The sequence below is a fragment of the Pan troglodytes genome, chromosome 12 (genome assembly GCF_028858775.2).
Source record: "Pan troglodytes isolate AG18354 chromosome 12, NHGRI_mPanTro3-v2.0_pri, whole genome shotgun sequence".
Lineage (NCBI taxonomy): Eukaryota > Metazoa > Chordata > Mammalia > Primates > Hominidae > Pan > Pan troglodytes.
The window spans coordinates 97,283,200-97,303,016 of NC_072410.2; the positions used below are offsets into that span (position 1 = coordinate 97,283,200).

Here is a 19,817-nt window from a genome sequence, read left to right on the forward strand (position 1 = left end):
TGTTGGTCAGGCTGGTCTCGAACTCCTGACCTCGTGATCTGCCCGCCTCGGCCTCCCAAAGTGCTGGGATTACAGGCGTGAGCCACCACGCCTGGCCTATCCCTCTTTTCTATTAACTTCCTTTTCTTGTGTTCAGAGTTGAATTGTCAGAGGAAATAATTATGCTACCAACATTTAAAAGTATAAATAGTGATCTGTAACATACAGTTGTGTATTGCCCTTGATAGTACATTGGAATGATTAGATTAGAATCATTAGTCTGTGTTGAATTTTTTTTCTGATGTATTAAATCTTTTTTTTTTTCTAGTAAATGGCTAGTTAGACTAGCAGACAATTTAGATTCTTTAGTTCTACTTTTGTTTTGTTTTGTTTTGTTTTTGAGACAGAATCTTGCTCTGTTGCCCAGGCTGGAATGCAGTGGCATGATCTCCACTCACTGCAGCCTCTGCTTCCTGGTTTCAAATGATTCTTGTGCCTCAGCCTCCTGAGTAACTGAGATTACAGGCATGTGCCATCATGCGCAGCCAATTTTTTTATAATTTTAGTAGAGACAGGGTTTTGCCATGTTGTCCAGGCTGGTCTCAAACTCCTGGTCTCAAGTGATCCGCCCACCTCAGCCTCCCATAGTGCTGGGATTACAAGGGCAAGCCACCGCATCCGGCTCTACTTTTATTTTTACCTTTGTTTTTATATTAGTTTTGGTATTCCTCTGTATTGACTTCATTCTCCAAGTGAAATTTTATTCTTTCTTCTTTTATTCTATCCCTTCCCTCCTGCCCTTTTTTCTCCCCTTTTCTCTCCTGTCCACAAGTCTTCCATCCCGTGGAGTGCTCCTACTGCCGATGTGAGAGTATGATGGGTTTCCGGTACCGATGCCAGCAGTGCCACAACTATCAGCTCTGCCAGAATTGCTTTTGGCGTGGCCATGCCGGCGGCCCTCACAGCAACCAGCACCAGATGAAGGAGCATTCCTCTTGGGTAACTGCTTTGTGTTTCATCTGTGTCCCTGAGTGTTAATCTGTTTGATCAGTAACAGCACCTGGGCCAGTTTCCTCATGGATGCCTACCAAATAAGGGTGTGATATAGTAAAATCTTAACACTAACATTTATGCCAGGATTGCAAAAATGTTGTGCTTCCTCACTTGATTTTAAAAGCAGAATTTTTTAAAATTCCAGGAAACAAAGATAGTACATTTGAAATGGTCTCTTTTATTCAGTAAAATGGAATGTTGCAATGCTCTCTTTTCAAAGCAAAAAGTGAGTTTCTTTTTATTTTAAAACTGTACAGGCTGGGCACGATGGCTCACACCTGTAATCCCAGCACTTTGGGAGGCTGAGGCAGGCGGATCACGAGGTCAGGAGATCGAGACCATCCTGGCTGACACAGTGAAACCCCGTCTCTACTAAAAATACAAAAAAAAATTATCCGGGTGTGGTGGCAGGCACCTGTAGTCCCAGCTACTCGGGAGGCTGAGGCAGGAGAATGGCGTGAACCCGGGAGGTGGAGCTTGCAGTGAGCCGAGATTGCGCCACTGCACTCCAGCCTGGGCAACAGAGTAAGACTCTGTCTCAAAAAAAAAAAAACAAACAAACCTGTACAAGGGGATTCCCCCCCCCCATGCTTATTCTTTTGAGCTCTAAGTAAGACTTAAAGTTCTTTTTGCAAGCAAAATTTCCTCACTTTTATAGGGTTTAAATGTGCAAGGAAAGTTGCAGAAAATAAAGGAGTTAAGTATTTATGCCTGTAAAGTTGGAAAAAACATTGTATTTTACAACCATTGCCACATTGATGTCTTTACCTTCAAAAGTAGTATTTAAAATAGTAATATCTTGGCGGAAGTCAATATCTGATTTTTCTGTGGTTCTTATAAATTATGTAACATGGTTATCATCAATTATTTTCCTTCCTTTCTCTCAGTTTATTTCCAGAGTCCTAAAAATGCCATATTTTCCTTCCAAAAAGTTGCTACAGCCTTTGTTTTAAAATCTTTCCTCTAGTTTTTGTTTGTTGGTTGGTGGTTTGCTAAACAGTAGAAAAACATGTAAGGTCAGAAGTATAATTCAGGATCTAGGTTCTTTAGCCTGGTTATCCTATTGGCCTTCAAGTATTAGAAAGCTTTAATAACCAGTTTTTATTTTCCCTTTGGTTGTCTTAAAACTCAACCAAGAAAAAGCAAATAAACTCACTTCAGGAATTAAAGAAAAAAGGAAAACAAACTTCAACCCACATCTACACTTAACTCTAGTTCCTTCATCTCTGAAAATCTGTTAAAGATCCTTTTTTTTTCCTAGATAGGTTTCTGTTATAATTAATGATAAAATTTTGTTAAACTGAATATCCTATCCTGGGTCTTGTTGTGTTGTGAATTCCATTTTTTTTTTTTTGGTGGTGATGGTTGTGAAGAGCCACTTTTAAAATCCAAAAAAAGGAAAAAAACACAGTAGTTTCTTTTCTTTTTCATTGAATAAAGAAAATATACAGATTTTCAAATTGTTTCTTTTTGCTTTCTTAAAGTACAAGTACTTCACTATGTTAATTGTTAATGTTTTTTCCACTGGTTTTGTGTGTGTGTGTGTGTGTGTGTGTGTGTGTGTGTAGAGTCTAATTCTTTACACTGGGATAGTTTTTGCTGTTTTACCTTTCATGATGACTGAGTTTGCTGGTATATTTCTACTGAAAATTCTTATTCTGGATGTTGGGGCTAAGAGAATTGGGAACTTCTTATTCCCCCTGGTTTGAATTTCCTCATTTGGCTAACCTATAACTCTTTTAAAAATGGGGGTTTTGTATTTGTTTAGAGACAAGTGACTGATACTGCTTTATGATTTGCATGTTTTCATCTACTCTTGAATTTTTTCACTGAGTTATAAGATACATACAGAAAAGTATACAAATCACAAATGAATTCTTACATTTCTGTTTGACCCTCACAGCACTATTGTGAACTAAGTCTTATTTGCATATGTTGTTATTCTTATTTCAGCTTGTTTTATGAATTCCTTTATTTTTGTTAAAGATACTTAAATTTTTTTAAAAATAAGCATTGTTATCCTGCATAATTTTGAAGCTAGTGTGATAAACGTATTGGTTCTGAATTTTGATGGATGTATGCCTTGTGTATGGTAGATGCATACTGGTAAGGCTGAGTAAAGAGGTTTCCAGCTAACAAAAAGATGTGCTATCAATTTAATAGTAATTTCTTTGAGATTGTCGGCTGTGTTTATACTAATGTTTTGAACAAATGTTTCTATATGCTCATACGTGAGTTTAAGTGTGTGTTTAACCAGCTAGTATAAGAATTTTCATTGTAGATGTGACATATGAGTTTTAAGTAGTACCTGGAAGTTTATTTTGATTTTTCCAAAAATTTCTGTTGAATGTTTTATCTCAGTAGCTATGCAGTATAATTCATTCTTTTAGTCTTTGGTCCATTTTGTTTTTCCTTTATTACAAAGAAAATGCCGTATGGTACCATATCTGAGATTCATCCCGTCTGTTCATTCTTTCATTCAAAATTTATTTTTTAAACACCTACTGTGTGCCAGGTCCTGTAAGAGGTATTTGGGATACATCTATGAACAAACCGGACAAAGACTCCTGCCCTGTGGAGCTTAAGTTTTAATGAGTGTGAAAGAGACTGCTGGAGCTTGTCAGCATTACTTTTTTCCTATTCTTGTTGGCACATGTCTAGACTACACTTTTCAGCCTTCGTGTAGCTAAATGGAACCATGTGAGTAGTTCTTGCCAGTGGAATGCGAACAGAATGATAGGTGTCTTTCCAGAAGAAGACAGTTAATAAATAGCAGGGTGCCTTCTGTACCCTCTCTGCTATCTTGGTGGAAAGAACGTCATTAAGACTCCGCGGAGGGTGAAACCATTAAGCGAAAGGTAACCGGGTCCTTGAATGATGGGTGGAGAAGAATATCCAGCAACCCACTTGACTGTGATGGAGGCATGATAAGAACTTTGCGTTCAGTCACTGAAATTTTAGTACTAGAAGTAGAGTTCTGTTAAAATCTTAAAATGTGTGTTATTGTCTTAGCAGTCACGTGGCACACTTGATGAGGAAACTGACATTGGAGAGGGAAAGTCAGAAACCCATGTTATATAGTGGTAACCAATTTGGTAAATGTGTCATCTGTGATAATTTGGAAGGCACGCCTCACACCTACCGGGCTCTAGGTCAAGTGTTGGAAAAGATCAGAATGTGAGACTGTTAATGGTAAGGTGACATAGGATAGAGATGAGCTTAGAAAGAATTGGCTAGTGTACAAGCAATAAATGAAAGGGAAAGAGACAGAGAAAGCTCTGACTCTTGGGGCAGTGAAAGGAAAAACAGACTGCTTCCAGACCCTAGAGAGAAAGCCTTAAGAGTTGAGAAAGGCTTTAAGCCACAAAGTCCTAGTAGACCTTCTCAGTTGAAAAAGGTGACCCAGTCCTGTGGTAAAGATCAGATGAAGGGTATGGTCTCTTTTTCTTGGCTGATTATCAGAATCCCCTTTGGTTCTGCCTGCAGAGATTCTGATTTATTGGTCTGAGGTACATGAAACCCTGGATATAAACAGTTTTTAAAAGTTCCCCAAGTGGGCCGGGCATGGTGGCTCACTCCTGTAATCCCAGCAGTTTGGGAGGCCAAGGCGGGCAGATATCTGAGGTCAGGAGTTCGAGACCAGCCTGGCCAACATGGTAAAACCCTGTCTCTACTAAAAATACAAAAAATTAGCTGGGTGTGGTGGCGGGCGCCTGTAATCCCAGCTACTTGGAGGCTGAGGCAGGAGAATCGCTTGAACCTGGGAGGTGGAGGTTGAGGTTGCACTGAGCCGAGATCGTGCCATTGCACTCCAGCCTGGGCAAAAAGAGTGAAACTCCATCTCAAAAAAAAAAAAAAGTCCCCCAAGTGATTCTATCATACAGCCAAAGCCAGAAGCAACTGACCTTGTTCATATGGCCTCCAGGTGGCTTCTGTTAGTTGAAAGCAAGTGGCAAAGAACTACATTAGTCTTAGGAAAGAACTTTTTGTGTGTGGTTACTGGCACATGGAATCAACTGGAAACAAATAGATCAAAGGCCTACTAAGTTTCTGAGGGAATTACATTGGCAAAGAAATTATGAGCCTGAACTGAACAAGCCCTTAAATATTTGAGCTATAAAACTACTATTTAAAAAAAAAAAACAAAAAACCTCTGAGAACTTGGTCTGGCAGGGTAGGTTGATGGGTTGTGAAGGTTGTGCAGCCCCTCTGGAGGGTATGCCAGAGCCCACCTGGCCCAGAAGGATATCGGATAAGGAAGAAACTCCTGCTCCAGCTCCACCGTTGTGTATTGGGAGCAGGAAGGGACGGTGCAGATAGTTTTTTTTTTTTTTTTTTTTTTTTTTGGCGATGGAGTCTTGCTCTGTCACCCAGGCTGGAGTGCAGTGGCGCGATCTCGGCTAACTGCAAGCTCCGCCTCCTGGGTTCACGCCATTCTCCTGCCTCAGCCTCCTGAGTTGCTAGGACTGCAGGTGCCCACCACCACGCCTGGCTAATTTTTTGTATTTTTAGTAGAGACAGGGTTTCACCGTGTTAGCTAGGATGGTCTTGATCTCCTGACCTCGTGATCCACCTGCCTCGGCCTCCCAAAGTGCTGGGATTACAGGCGTGAGCCACCGCGCCCGGCCTGGTGCAGATAGTTTGCCTTTTTAGTTCATAGATTGCATCTTAAGGAGTTCTGCATGATCCTTATGAAGAAGACTGTGCCATATCCAGAGATCCTGGATGCACCGACTGAATTGGACTGCACGTGTTCTGCCTGGGCATGTGTGGCATGGTGGGAGGAGGCAAGGGTGCTCTGTGCATAAGAAAAGGGAACAAAAAGGTACCTGATGATTGAAGTTTCACTAGTATCCACGGTTTCCTTTGCTTAAATTCCACTGGAGAGAACTAGTCATATAGGCCCATCTGGCCACAAGGAGGGTATGTTGTATATTATATATATATCGCTTCTCAGCCAAGGCAGTTTGAAGCAGGTGTGCCTCTGTCTTTACCCCCCACTGCCGATATACATTGACCAAATAGAATGGTCTCCAAAGGAACTGGCTGAGGCAGAAGTCCTCAGATGGAGGAGGCTGGGCACCTGCATGGATGGAGCACAGCCCTTCTGCCAACCTGCATGGGACTCTAACATGAGCAGAGTAGCAAGTGGAGTCAGGAACTTAGGGCTGGGGAGATTGGAGGTTGAATAGGGAAGTCATATAGGCCTTGTTGAGAAAATGAGATTTGAGCACGCTTAGAAGTTTACCAGCAGAGATCTGGGGAAGAGAAGAGGTAGTGTTCAGGGTAGGGGTATACCTGTAAATCCAGGGAAAGAAGCCAGCATGGCCAGAATGCAATGAGCAGGGGAGGATTGTAGGAGACAAGGTGAAAACATTAATGTGGGCCCATTGACCATTGTAAGGACTTTTACTCTGAGTGAAATGAGGAGTCTTTATAGGGTTTTGAATAGAAGAATAACATGACATGATTTATATTTTTAAATGGTCAGTCTAGATGCCATGTAAAGAGTAGACAGTAGAAAAGAAAGAGAGGAGCAGAGAGACCATTTAGGAGAAATTCTAATGATAATTAAAACAAGATATGGTCGGACAGTAGTAGAGGTTGTAAAAAGGATTGAATTACGATATGTTGTATACATCAGCCTAATGGGTTGGATGTGGCTTGTGAGAGCGGAGGAGTCAAGGAAAAGTCTAAGATTTTGTCCTGAGCATAGAAGGATGGAATTGCCATAGACTGAGATGGGGAAGGCTGTGGATGGAGAGCATTTAGATGTTAGGATCAAGGATGAACCTTGATTCACCGTTTGTTCCGGACATGTTGAACTTAAGTTGCTTATTAGATATCCGTCCATATGGAGTTGTTGAGGTCATTGTATATTATGAGTCTAGAGTTTAAGAGAGAAGTCTGAGATAGAAGTATAAATCTGGGAGTCAATGGCGTATATTTAAAATAGCCATGAGACTGGGTGATACCACTTACACCATGAAGAGAACGAGTGAAGATAGAGCAGGAAAAAGAGGAGTAAGAACTGACCCTTGAAGCTCTTCAATATGAGGACATCTGGGAGAAGAGGAAGATCCTGCCTCCAGTGAGGTGGGATGAAAGCCAGGAGAGTGTGTGTTCTGGAAAACAAGTGAAGAATGTGTTTTGAGGAGGAGGAAGTGATCAACTGTGTCAAATGCTGCCAACAGTCAAGTAAGGAATAAGAACTGACCCTTTGTCTAACAATGTGGAGATTGTCTGGAGAACAGTTTCTGTGGAGTGATGGGGGCAAAAACCGATTAAAGTAGGTTTAAGAAAGATGGAGACAGCTAGGATAGCTAAGTCTCCTAATGAATAAATGAATATCTATTTCTAACCTATTTTTTTCTTCTTCTTCTTTTTTTTTTTTTTTTTTTGAGACAGGAAACCACTCTATTGCCCATCTGGAGTGCAGTGGCGTGATCATGGATCACTACAGCCTTGACCTCCTGGGCTCAAGCAGTCCTCCCACCTCAGCCTCCTGAGTAGCTGGGACTACAGTCGTGTGCCACCATTCCCAGATAATTTTTGTAGAGACAGTGTTTTGCTAGTTTTGCCCAGACTGGTCTCAGACTCCTGAGCTGAGCACAAGCGATCTGCCCACCTCTACCTTCCTGTGCTGGGATTACAGGCATAAGCCATGGAGCCCAGCCCTCCAACACCATTTCCTTTTTTTTTTTTTTTTTTTTCCACATGCAGTCTTGCTTTGTTGCCTAGGCTGGAGTGCAGGGGCACGATCTCGGCTCACTGCAACCTCCCCTTCCCAGGTTCAAGCGATTCTCCTGCCTCAGCCTCCTGAGTAGCTGGGATTACAGGCGCCCGCCACCACGCTCGGCTGATTTTTGTATTTTTAGTAGAGACAGGGTTTCACCATGTTGGCCAGGCTGGTCTCGAACTCCTGACCTCAGGTGATCTGCCCACCTCGGCCTTCCAAAGTGCTGGGATTACAGTCTGAGCCACCACGCCCAGCCACCATTTCTAATAGTAGTTCCTATTGGAATTCTAGAAGACTCATTAGTTGCACTTCACTTTTCCTCCCCACAAGATGACAGCCAGGAGTTAGGCAAATGGCAGTCTGTTTGAGAAAGTAGTTTTAATTGTGGGGAAACTGTGGACTTGCCAGTAGCCCCCGAATCAAATATACCCCCACCCAACTGCTGGCATTTCCAGCAGGGAGCAGATCCTGAACATTTATGGATCTGGGTGGAGAGGAGAATTCGTGCTCTCTGCGGAGTGTGCAGATCCCAAGAAAAAAGGGAGAGGAAGGGGTTGATCTAGGCATGTTCATTTCCTTCTCTAAAACCAACCAGTCTGATTAGGAGAGGAGTGAGTGAGGGTCAGAGAGTCCCTCTACCTGGAAATAAGAGAGTGGACAGTAACTAAATATTAATTTTTGTATTCAAACATGCAAGGTTATATCAGTCTTCTTCTTTGAGACGCTTGATAAATATTTGAGTAACCTTGCCATCAGTACTGTGGTGTTCCAGTGACTCTTGCTGCATAATAAGCAGCAAAAGTTAGTGACATTAAACACCAATCATTTGATTACACCTGCAGATTTGGATGGGGTAGAGGATTGGCTTTTTTCTGCTCCATGCCATCTGGGGCCTTCGCTGGGGTGACTGAAATACCAGGGTTGGAGGATGTGGCTTGAGTGACTGGAGGGTTCTTCCCTCCTGTGTCTGACTGCCCTGGGATGGGGAAGGCCGGGATCTGCTGGAACAGACACTGGGGCCACCTATGTGTGTTCTCTTAATGTGGCTTGTGCTTCTCACCTCTTGGCCGCTGTGTCTTAAGAGACAGCATCCCTAGAGGAGGCATCCAGACAGCAGTTGTCCAGGAGAGCATGGCTGAGGCACAGGCCTTTCACCCCAGGCGGTGGGAGGTGTGCAGCCTCACTTCTGCTGCGTTCTGCCTTATGTGAGGAGTCACTGAGGCCAGCCCAGAATGAAGGGGAGGAGAACGGGACTCCACTCATGGTGCCGGTGATGGTTGTGGGAAGGTCACATTGCAAAGGTGCCTGTGTGATGGAGACATTGTCGCAGTGATCTTCTACCCAGTATCTGTTTGGAAATTACACTCTGTCCCACATGGGATAAAGCCTTGTAATCAGAACAAGGGTTCCCACGTAAGTGGTTAATTTAACCATAGTGATTATTATGTTTTCCTACTAAATTATACTTTTTGAAGGAAGACTTTATTAAAACAACTAACTATAATATTTACTAGGATTTTTATTACCATATTTAAATAGGTTAGTTTTTTTTAAGTAAAGTATTTTGGGTATATAATTGTGTGTGTGTTTTTTTTTAAATCACTATTAAATGGTCTTTAGCCTTAACCTTCCTTTTCCTTGATCTGGGCATACGTCCTTTTCTGATTCACTTTAAACCAAACTCCCTCCATGCCTGCGTACTTCCTTCCCTCCCTCCCAAGCTCCTATTAATTGTGTGGTAAAATATATGTAATATAACATTTACCATCTTAACCATTTTGAAGTGTATAGTTCAGTGGCATTAAGGACATTCACATTGTTGTGCGGCCATCACCAGCATCCATCTCCAGACCTTTTTCATTTTTCCCAACTGAAACTCTTCAACCTTTCTTTTCTTTTCTTTTCTTTTTTTTTTTTTGAGACCGAGTCTCCCTGTGTCGCCAGGCTGGAGTGCAGTGGCGTGATCTTGGCTCACTGCAACCTCTACTTCCCGGGTTCAAGCGATTCTCCTGCTTCAGCCTCCCAAGTAGCTGGGACTACAGGCGCGTACCACCATGCCAGCTAATTTTTGTGTTTTTAGTAGAGATGCGGTTTCACCATGTTGGCCAGGATGGTCTCGATCTCTTGACCTCATGATCTGCCCACCTTGGCCTCCCAAAGTGCTGGGATTACAGGCGTGAGCCACCGCGCCCAGCCTTCAGCCTTTCTTGATATGCAAGGAAGGCTCATAGCAAATATGCCTCCTTCTCTGCCTTCCATTCAGATCTCTGCTTCCTTGGTTTCACTTTACCAAGATAGATCTGATTCCCATCTAGTTACTCCTTGGCAGGAAGTCTCTCACTCTGTATGTCCATTTATACAAAATACGCCTGTACCACAGATACAGTTAGTAGAGGGCCTTCATGGAGGGTAGTTATGTAACTGACTGGTTGATAGTATGGAAATTTCACCTTTCTTCCCAGCAGATGGCAGAGTCCACCTCTGAACAAAGTTACTTATTGTGTTCTTCAAAATCTTCTATAAATGAGGAAGTATTTTGGATTTCTTTAACAATCTCTGTTAAATAAATATTGCTTTACTTAAAAAAATGTTGATGGACAGCTTATATATGTGCAGCATAGTTGTTTGGGCATTAGTGATAGCAAAAGTAAGCCATTCAGGGAGTCAGAGCAAATTTTCTCGTGACAGACCTGGATCAATTGAGATTGTTGACTTATCTTGGTCAGAAGCAGTGTTCAATTTCCATGTGACTGGTGTCCCTCTCCTCACATCTCTTGAATTATGAAAGATAATATGTATTCATGGGAAAAAGGTGTGCTTACTGAGCATGCTCCTGACCAGTTTTAAATAGCCACGTGTCATAATTAAACAATTAACTTTGTGCAAAGTACAAAACTAGACAAATTTTTTTTAACTTATAAGACAATATCCCCACTTGTGGCAAGCAAGAGCTAAGACATACACATGAAGAAATTAAAAACAGAATATACAAAATCAAGTCCTTTAACCCAATGGCCAACTCTTCTCAAAGAAACTGCTGAGGCTGGGTCTGCCATGCCCCCTGTCTCTGCTTTTATCAGTCAGTGTCCTCGTTTAAGCTGTCTGACCTCTTGTCTTGGGTGACACCAGCATTTTATCATGGTCTGTACTTCCTGCCCCAGCCCAGCTTTCTCATAAGTCAGTCCTCCACAGCTCACTTCCCTTTAGCACCGCTGGTCCTTGGCCAGCAAGCTGCCCTCACTTTCAGCTGCTTCTCTGCACATTTCTTCCACCCCCTGTCTCCATTGAAATTTGGCTGTCCTGGAAGAACGCCACTTCCCTGCAACCCTTTCAGGTGGTTATTTATTCTCTCACATCCCGTGCATTGACTATTAGGGTCAATTGACTATTGACTATTAGGGATTGACTATTAGGGTGACTGTTGACTATTAGGGATTGACTATTAGGGTCACTGTTGACTATTAGGGATTGACTATTAGGGTGACCATGTAATTTATCATCAAAACCAGACCCACTTGAGTGTGAAAGGAGACACTATTAATTATGCAGGGACAACATGCATAAACTGTGATTATCTTGGACAAACCAGGACTTGTGCTTACTGTTTTAACTTTGTTTTTGCATTAAAAAATTACTACAAATTTAACTGCTTAAAATAGTGGAAACTTACTGTCTCCGTTTTTGTAAGTCAGAAGTCCAGGCTGTCTACTCCAGGTGTCACTGAGCTGAAATCGAAGTGTCAGCTGAGGCTGTAGTTATCACCTAGGGCTTAGAGGGCCTCCTGCTAGCTCCCTGTTCGCACAATTTGTTTAGTTGCACCTGTGGTGCTGAGGTCCCCATTTTCCTGCTGGCAGCCAGCTGAGGATGAGTCTCAGCTCCCAGAGGCTGCCTACAGTTTCTTTTCATGTGGCCCCCCATAGGCAGTTTGCAACACGAACATTTGCTTTCTTCTAGGCCAGCTAGAATGCATCTCTCTGATTTTCTTTCCTGCAACCAGCCAGAGAAATATGGCTTTTAAGGGGTTCATGTGATTAGACCAAGCCCACCCAGTGTAATCTCCCTTTTGCCTTATAACATAATGTAATCGAAGGAATGATAGTTTATCATATTTATAGCTTCCACCCACACTCAAAGGGGAAGAGATCATACAAGGACAGGGTTCGCTGAAGGTAAACAGAATTCTGCCTACACTAGTCACCCTGATTATTTTTCTACCTGTTTTCCAATTTGCTACTTCTAGACTATTACGTCTTGAATCTCTTAGTTTTTTTAAAAAAAGTAATATTAGCAAACCAAATTTGGAAGAACATACAAAGGATTATACAACATGAGCAAGTGAGAATTACCCCTGAAATGCAAAAGTTGGTTTGCATGCAAAAATCAGTATAATATACCTTGTTAACAGACTAAAGGATGAAAAATAAGATCATCTCAATAAATATGAAAAAGGAATTTGACAAAACCCAAAATTCTGTCACGATAAAAAAAAAATGCAATAAACTGGGAATAGAAGAGAACTTTCTCAACCTGAAAAAGGACATCTATGAAAAACCCACAGTGGCCAGTCAGAGTGGCTCACACCTTTAATCCCTTTGAGAGACTCAGGAGGGAGAATCACTTGAAGCCAGGAATTCGAGACCAGCCTGAGCAACATAGTGAGACCCTATCTCTACCAAAATAATAACAATAATGAAAAAAACATAGCTGGGCTTGGTGGTGTACACTTGTAGTCCTGCCTACTCAGGAGGCTGAGGTGGGAGGATCACTTGAGCCTGGGAGGTTGAGGCTGCAGTAAGTTATGATTGCATCACTGGCACTCCAGCCTGGGTGACAGAGTGAGACCCTGTCTCTTAAGAAAGAAAAACCCACAGTTAACATCATACTTAATAGTGAAAGACTGAAAGCTTTCCCCCTAAAACCAGGAAAAAGACAAGGATATCCACTCCTGCCATTTTTATTCAACATTGTACTGGAGGTCCTAGCCAGGGTACTTAAGCAAGAAAGCAAGCAAAATGCATCCATATTGAAAAGGAAGAAGTAAAACTACCTCTCTTCACAGATGACATGATCTTGTATATAGAAAATCCTAACACACACAAAAAACCATTATAGATAATAAATTTACCAAGTTTATAAGATACAAAATCAATACAAAAATATTAGATTGGTGCAAAAGTAATTGTGGTTTCCCCATTACTTTTAATGGCAAAAACTGCAATTACTTTTGTACCAACCTACTACAAAAAATGCAAAAATTAGTTATATTTCTCTATATTGACAATGAACAATCTGAAAATGAAATTAAGAAAACAGGTTCATTTACAGTAGCATCAAAAAGAACAAAATAGGATTATATTTAATCAAAGAAGTACTAAACTTGTGCACTAAAAAGTGGAAAACATGGCTGAAAGAAATAGGCCGAGTGTGGTGGCTCATGCCCATAATCCCAGCACTTTGGGAGGCTCAGGTGGGTGGGTCACTTGAGGTCAGGAGTTTGAAACCAGCCTGGCCAACATGGTGAAACCCCATCTCTATTAAAAATACAAAAAAAAAAAAAAAAAAAAATTAGCCAGGTGTGGTGGTGCGTGCCTGTAGTCCCAGCTACTTAGGAGGCTGAGGCAGGAGAACTGCTTGAACCTGGAAGGTGGAGGTTGCAGTTAACCAAGATCGCACCACTGTGCTCCATCCTGGGTGACAGAGAGAGACTCCATCTCAAAAAAAAAAAAACAAAAAGAAGAAATTAAGACCTAAGGAAATAGACATGCTGTGTTCATGGGTTAGAAGACTTAACATTTAAAATGACAATACTCCCCAATTCATCTACAGATTCAGTGCAGTCTCTATGAAAATCTCAACTGCTTTTCTGCATAACCCCATAAACTGATCCTAAAATTCATATAGAAATACAAGAGATCCAAAATGGTCAAAGCAGTCTTCAAAAAGAGAAGCAAATTTGGAGGCTGAGACAGGTGGATCACAAGGTCAGGAGATCGAGACCATCCTGGCTAACACAGTGAAACCCCATCTCTACTAAAAATACAAAAAATTAGCCGGGCGTGGTGGCAGGTGCCTGTAGTCCCAGCTACTCAGGAGGCTGAGGTAGGAGAATGGCGTGAACCTGGGAGGCGGAGCTTGCAGTAAGCTGAGATTGCACCACTGCACTCCAGCCTGCAGCCTGGGTGACAGAGTGAGACTCCGTCTCAAAAAAAGAAAAAAAAAAAAAAAAAGAATAGCAAATTTGGAAGACTCACACTTCCTGATTTTAAGACTTACTTCAAAGCAATAGTAATCAAGACGGTGATACTGGCATGAAGATAGAATTGAGACTCCAGAAATAAACCCTTGTATTTGTTGTTGTCGATTTTTCAATGAGGGTGATGACCATCCAATGGAGGAAAGAATAGTCTTTTCAAAATATGGTGCTGAGACAACAACTGGACATTCACAGGCAAAAGAATGAATTTGGATCCCTGCCTTATACCATATGAAACACGAATTCAAAATGGATTATAGACCCCTTAATGTAAGAGCTACAACTATAAAACTCTTAGAAAAAGAGATTAGATGTAAGTCTTTATGACCTTGAGTTAGTGCCTTCTTAAATATACTACCAAAAGCTCAAGCAACAAAAGAAAAATAGACAAATTGGACTTCAACAAAATTAAAGATTTTGGTGCTTCAAAGGGTGCCATCAAGAAAGTAAAAAGATAACCCACTGAGTAGAAAATATTTACAAATCATGTATCTGATAAGGGACTTGTATCCAGAATTATAAAGAACTCTTAAAACTCAGCAACAACAAAAACAACACCCCAACTAACCCAGTTTTAAAATGGGTAAAGGGAAAAATAGAATGGTCGTTATCAGTTGGGAGGAGAAAATGGGAAATTTTTGTTTCATCAGTATAGAGTTTCAGATTTGCACGATGAAAAAGTTCTGGCAACGTGAACATACTTAACACTACTACTGTACTATACACTTAAAAATGGTTAAGGTGGTAAATTTTATGTTGTGTGATTTTACCAGTGAAATATGTAGATTAGGCTGGGCGTGGTGGCTCATGCCTGTAATCCCAGCACTTTGGGAGGCTGAGGCAGATGGATTGCTTGACTCCAGGAGTTTGAGACCAGCCTGCCCAACATAGTGAAACCCCATCTCTACACAAAATACAAAAATTAGCCAGGTGTGGTGGTGGGTGCCTGTAATCCCAGCTACTCTGGAGGCTGCAGGAGGATCACTTGAGCCTGGGAGGTGGAGGTTGCAGTGAGCTGAGATTGTGCCACTGCACTGCAGCGTGGGTGACAGAGTGAGACTCCATCTCAAAAAAAAGAAAAAAAAGTAAATTGGAGGAAAAAATGGGGAAAGGATCTGAATGAGTGTTTCTCCAAAGAAGACATACCAATGGTTGAGATGCACATGAAAAGATGTTTAACATAATCATGAGGGAAACACAAATCAAAAAACACAGTGAGGTGCTATTCGTACCCAGTAGGATAGCTAAATAAAAAAGACTGACCATAACAGTGTTGACAAGGATGTAGAAAAATCAGAACCCTTATACTTTGTTGGTGGGAATATAAAATGGTATAGCCACATTGGAAAACAGTTTAACAGTTTCTTAGAATGTTAAACATAGACTCACCATGTGATCCAACAATTCTGCTCCTAGGTATACACCCTTGAGAACTGAAAATACATGTCTCCACAAAAACTTGTATGTGAATGGTCATGGCAACATTATTCCAAAGAGCTAAAAAGTGGAAATAACCCAAATGTCCATCAACTGGTGACTGGACAAAGTGTAGTTTATCAATACAATGGAGTACTATTAGGTAAGCAAAAGAAATGAGGTACTGATACACACTAAAACATAGGTGAACATTGAAAACATGCTAAGTGAAAAAGTCAGACACAAAATGTCACATATTGTGTTATTCCATTTATGTGATATGTACAGAATGGGCAAATGCATAGAGACAGAATGAAATATACAGAATAGGCAAATGAACAGAACGTACATTAGTAGTTGCCGGGGGCTGGGGAGAGGGAGGAATGGGAAGTGGCTGCTGAGTATTGGGTTTCTTTTTTAGAGTGATGAAAATGTGCTGAAATTAGATATTAGTTATGGTTGTACAACTCTTTGAATATATTAAAAACCACTGAATTTTACAGTGGGTGAATTTTATGGCATATGAATAGTATCTCAATGTATTCTTTTTTTGCATTACTATAAAGGAATACCTGAGACTGGGTAATTTATAAAGAAAACAAATTTAATTGGTTCATGGTTCTGCAGGCTGTGCAAGCATGGCACCAATGTCTGCTCAGCATCTGGTGAGGGCCTCAGGAAGTTTACAATCATGGTGGAAGGCATAGCAGAAGCAGGCAGATCACAGGACGAGAGCAGGGGCAAGAGGGGGAGAGGAGGAGGAGCCAGCTCCTTTAAACAGCCAGCTCTCCTGTGGACTGAGAACTCACTCATCACCAAGGGAATGGCACTAAACCATTCTTGAGGGATCCGCCCCCATAATGCAGTCACCTCCCACCACTACCCACCTCTAACACTGGGAATCACATTTCAACATGAGATTTGGAGGGGACCCACATCCAAACCATATCACTCAATAAAGCTATTATTTTGTATTTTAAATTGGATGGCTAGGGAAAGCCTTTTTGAGGTAGTGACATTTAAACTGACATTGGAATGACTAACTTGAGGTTGGTAGTTGTGAATTCAGCGTCAGACCAGTCAGCATAGCTGTGTATTTCACTCCTACCACACATTGTGTGGGTGAAGGCAGAGAGTGGATAGGGTTGGGTTTTGATAGAAAAGTATGACGAAGGAAGAGAAGTGGCAAGGAGGGGGGTGTTGAGTGTGTGCAAAGAAAATATAATATCAAATGTAGACATGGAGCTTGGTTCAAGAGAGAAATTAGGCCATGAGGGAGACAAGATAAAGATGGTAGGCTCAATGTAGTATAGGTTCAGTGGGTTGAAGTATTGTTCCAGGCAGACTACTAGAAGGAATGTGCTAGAAAGACAGAAGTTGGTGAGAGTAGGTGCTTGAAACTGAGATTTCAGGTAATGTACAGTAACTGGCAATAAAATGTTGTAGGTAGGAGGTGACTAGAAATGGCAGCCAACATAGGGTGGGAGAACAGTTGCTGAAGAAGAATTCAGAGAGGACATATGTGTTAACAGATATATTAGCTTCCTGTGGAGGCCATAACAAACTACCACCAACCTGGGGTCCTAAACCCTCTCACAGTGCTGGACACACGTTTGAAATCGAAGTGTCAGCAGAGCCACACTCTCTCTGCAAGCTCTAGGAAAGTATCTCTTTGTGTTAGGATTCTCTAGAGAAACAGACTCAATAGGGTGGGCACGCACATGTCTGTGAGATTTATTGTAAGGAAATGGCTTATGCAGTTATGGAGGATGACAAGTCCCAAGATCTGCGGGGTGAGTTGGCAAGTTGGAGACCCAGGAGAACTGATGATATAGGTCCAATCCTGGTCTGAAGGCCTGAGAACCAGGAGAACCAATGGTGGGTAGTTCCAGCAGGCTCCAGACCTAGAAAGAGTTGATCTTTCAGTTTGGGTCCAAAGGCAGACAGTTTGAAGACAAGAGGACTTTTTTCTTATTCAGGGCTGGGTCAGCCTTTTTGTTGTATTCAGGCCTTCAAATGATTGGGTGAGGGTCATCCACACTAGGGAAGGCCATCTCTTTTACACAGTCTACCAATATGAATGTTAATCTCATGCAAAACACCCTAAAAGGAACACCCAGAAGAGCATTTCACCAAATATGTGAGCTTCTCATAGCCCAGTCAAATTGACACATAAAATTTATTTTATTTTATTATTTCTTTGAGATGGAGTCTCACTTTGTCACCCAGGCTGGAGTGCAGAGGCACAATCTCAGCTCACTGCAACCTCCCAGGTTCAAGCTATTCTCTTGCCTCAGCCTCCCGAGTAGCTGGGATTACAGGCATGCGCCAACATGCCCAGCTAATTTTTGTATTTTTAGTAGAGATGGGGTTTCGCCGTGTTGGCCAGGCTGGTCTTGAACTCCTGGCCTCAGGTGATCCACCCGCCTTGGCCTCTCAAAGTGTTGGGATTACAGGCGTGAGCCACCCACCACGCCCGGCCCCTTGACACGTACATTTAACATCACACTGTTCTTTCCCTCTTCCAGCTTCTAGCTGCAGTTGGCGTTCTTTGACTTTGTGGCTGTGTCACTTCAGTCTCTGCCTCCTGGGTTACATTGCCTTCTTCTCGTCTGTCTCTTCTCCTCTGTGTATCTGTCTTATATGAAAATACATTTGATTGCATTTGGGGCCCAACCAGGTAATCCAGGGTAAATGCTTCCTCTCCCATCTAGATTCTTAAGTTAATTTTGTCATAGAAGGTAATATTCACTCTTCTGCCATATAAGGTAATGCAGGTTCCAGAGATTAGGATGTGGACATATCTTTTGGGGGGCCGTCATTCATCCCACTACGATCAGTGCATTGGAAAGATCAACTGTAAATGTTGAAATCAACAAGAATTATGACAGTAGTAATGTTGGACTCCGCGAAGGAGGGACAACTTGGGTTTTGGTCTGATTATACGACATTCAAAATCGGAGTTTTAAGGAAAAGGGAAAATGATCTGAGAGTGGCAGTGTGGTTCTAGGAGGACTTCTCCACCTGGAGGTCTAGTTGTTTGAGGGGTGTGAGAAAGAAAGCAGCTGCCACTTGAAATGGCTGCAGGGAAGCTGAGCCTTCAGGGAATGCCAGGTTTCCTCCTAGAGCCGTAGGTGAAAGCAACATTCAGAGAAGAGGTTGATGCGTAAGCCTCGGACAGAGGAGGGATTTTGCCGATGCTGGACTATGAAGATGAGGAGAAGGGTTTTGAGAGTTGAGGATTAGGGTCGCGTGAGGGGATGTACTGAGCCTCACGGGAATAAAAATCCAGGTGAGAGTCTTGGATTTCTTATTTTTAAAAAGTATAACCTGATATAAAGGTCGTGCTGGAATTAACCCCAGATAGGCAGATCATGGCACTGTGGCAATGTGTTAGTTGAGAGGGTGTTGGTTGCCAGGAACATGCAGGGCTCTGGGTTCATCTTTTTACTCTTGTTGATGGTGTTATGGAGGCCTGGGGAGAAGTGCTCTGAAACTCTCCCATTCGACAGCTGACTTAGAGCTAAAGTGACTGCTTCGTTGACCAAAGGCCTCCCTTTGAAATTCTGGACTTTCTAGAGCCCTCCAAGGGTTAGGGGGAATAGTCTGGGATATCCTGATAACCTTTATCCACATTTTCAGTAGGTTGCTTGGGATGTTTTAGATATTGCTCCTTTCAATCATCTGAACATTGCCCAATTCTACTGTGTTGTTTGCATGCACGATTTATTCATAAAACCACTTACAGCTGCAAAAATGCTAAGTTTAAAACGAGAACATTCAAAATGGACCCAGCTGTTTAAAAAGATGGATGCGATCAAATAAAGAATTGGTGTGTAGTTTATGAAACAATAAGGCATTTTTTCAACTGTAGCCTGATTATTCTTAGAGCGATGACAAGGAGGTTTTTCCATTACAAAGAAGTGTATGACTTAGCTTAAACCAAGCAGTTCTTCAAATGAGCAATTTCCTGTGGCAGTCATCACTTAGCCACAGCCCTTTTGTCAACTTTAGATCTTTTTTTTGTTCTTGCAGATGGCCACCAGAGCTGCACTGGAGAGTGCATCTTCTGCTTCCATGTGTGGGAAGATCACTGTGTTCTCTGTGACCCAGTAGTGTGAATTGCTTATCTGTTTCTGCATTAACTCAAATCTATCAGTGATTATTGCCTGAATACCTTATGCTTTCTGAGATCTACAGGTGCAGATTTAGGGTTGAACTCTTTCTCTAAATAAATTTAATCCATGTGTGTTATATGTTGTATATCTTCATTTAGTGACTACAAAATGTCTAGCTATGAAATGTGCATGTTAATTACTCATTAAGCCTTTGGATCGCCTTTGATGAGCCAGATCCTGTGCTCCCCGGCATTCTCTT

General features: G+C 41.9%; 1 protein-coding gene across 43 annotated transcripts in view; it reads left to right on the top strand.

The window, feature by feature from the left end:
• DTNB (dystrobrevin beta) overlaps positions 1-19,817 on the top strand; it is a 296,524-nt gene that overhangs the window by 95,487 nt on the left and 181,220 nt on the right. For all 43 annotated transcript variants that reach the window (XM_016948165.3, XM_016948172.3, XM_016948177.3 and 40 more), the window contains one exon: positions 812-978. In XM_016948165.3, coding sequence (XP_016803654.1) covers positions 812-978 — 167 coding nt within the window. The remainder of the gene's footprint in view (positions 1-811; positions 979-19,817) is intronic.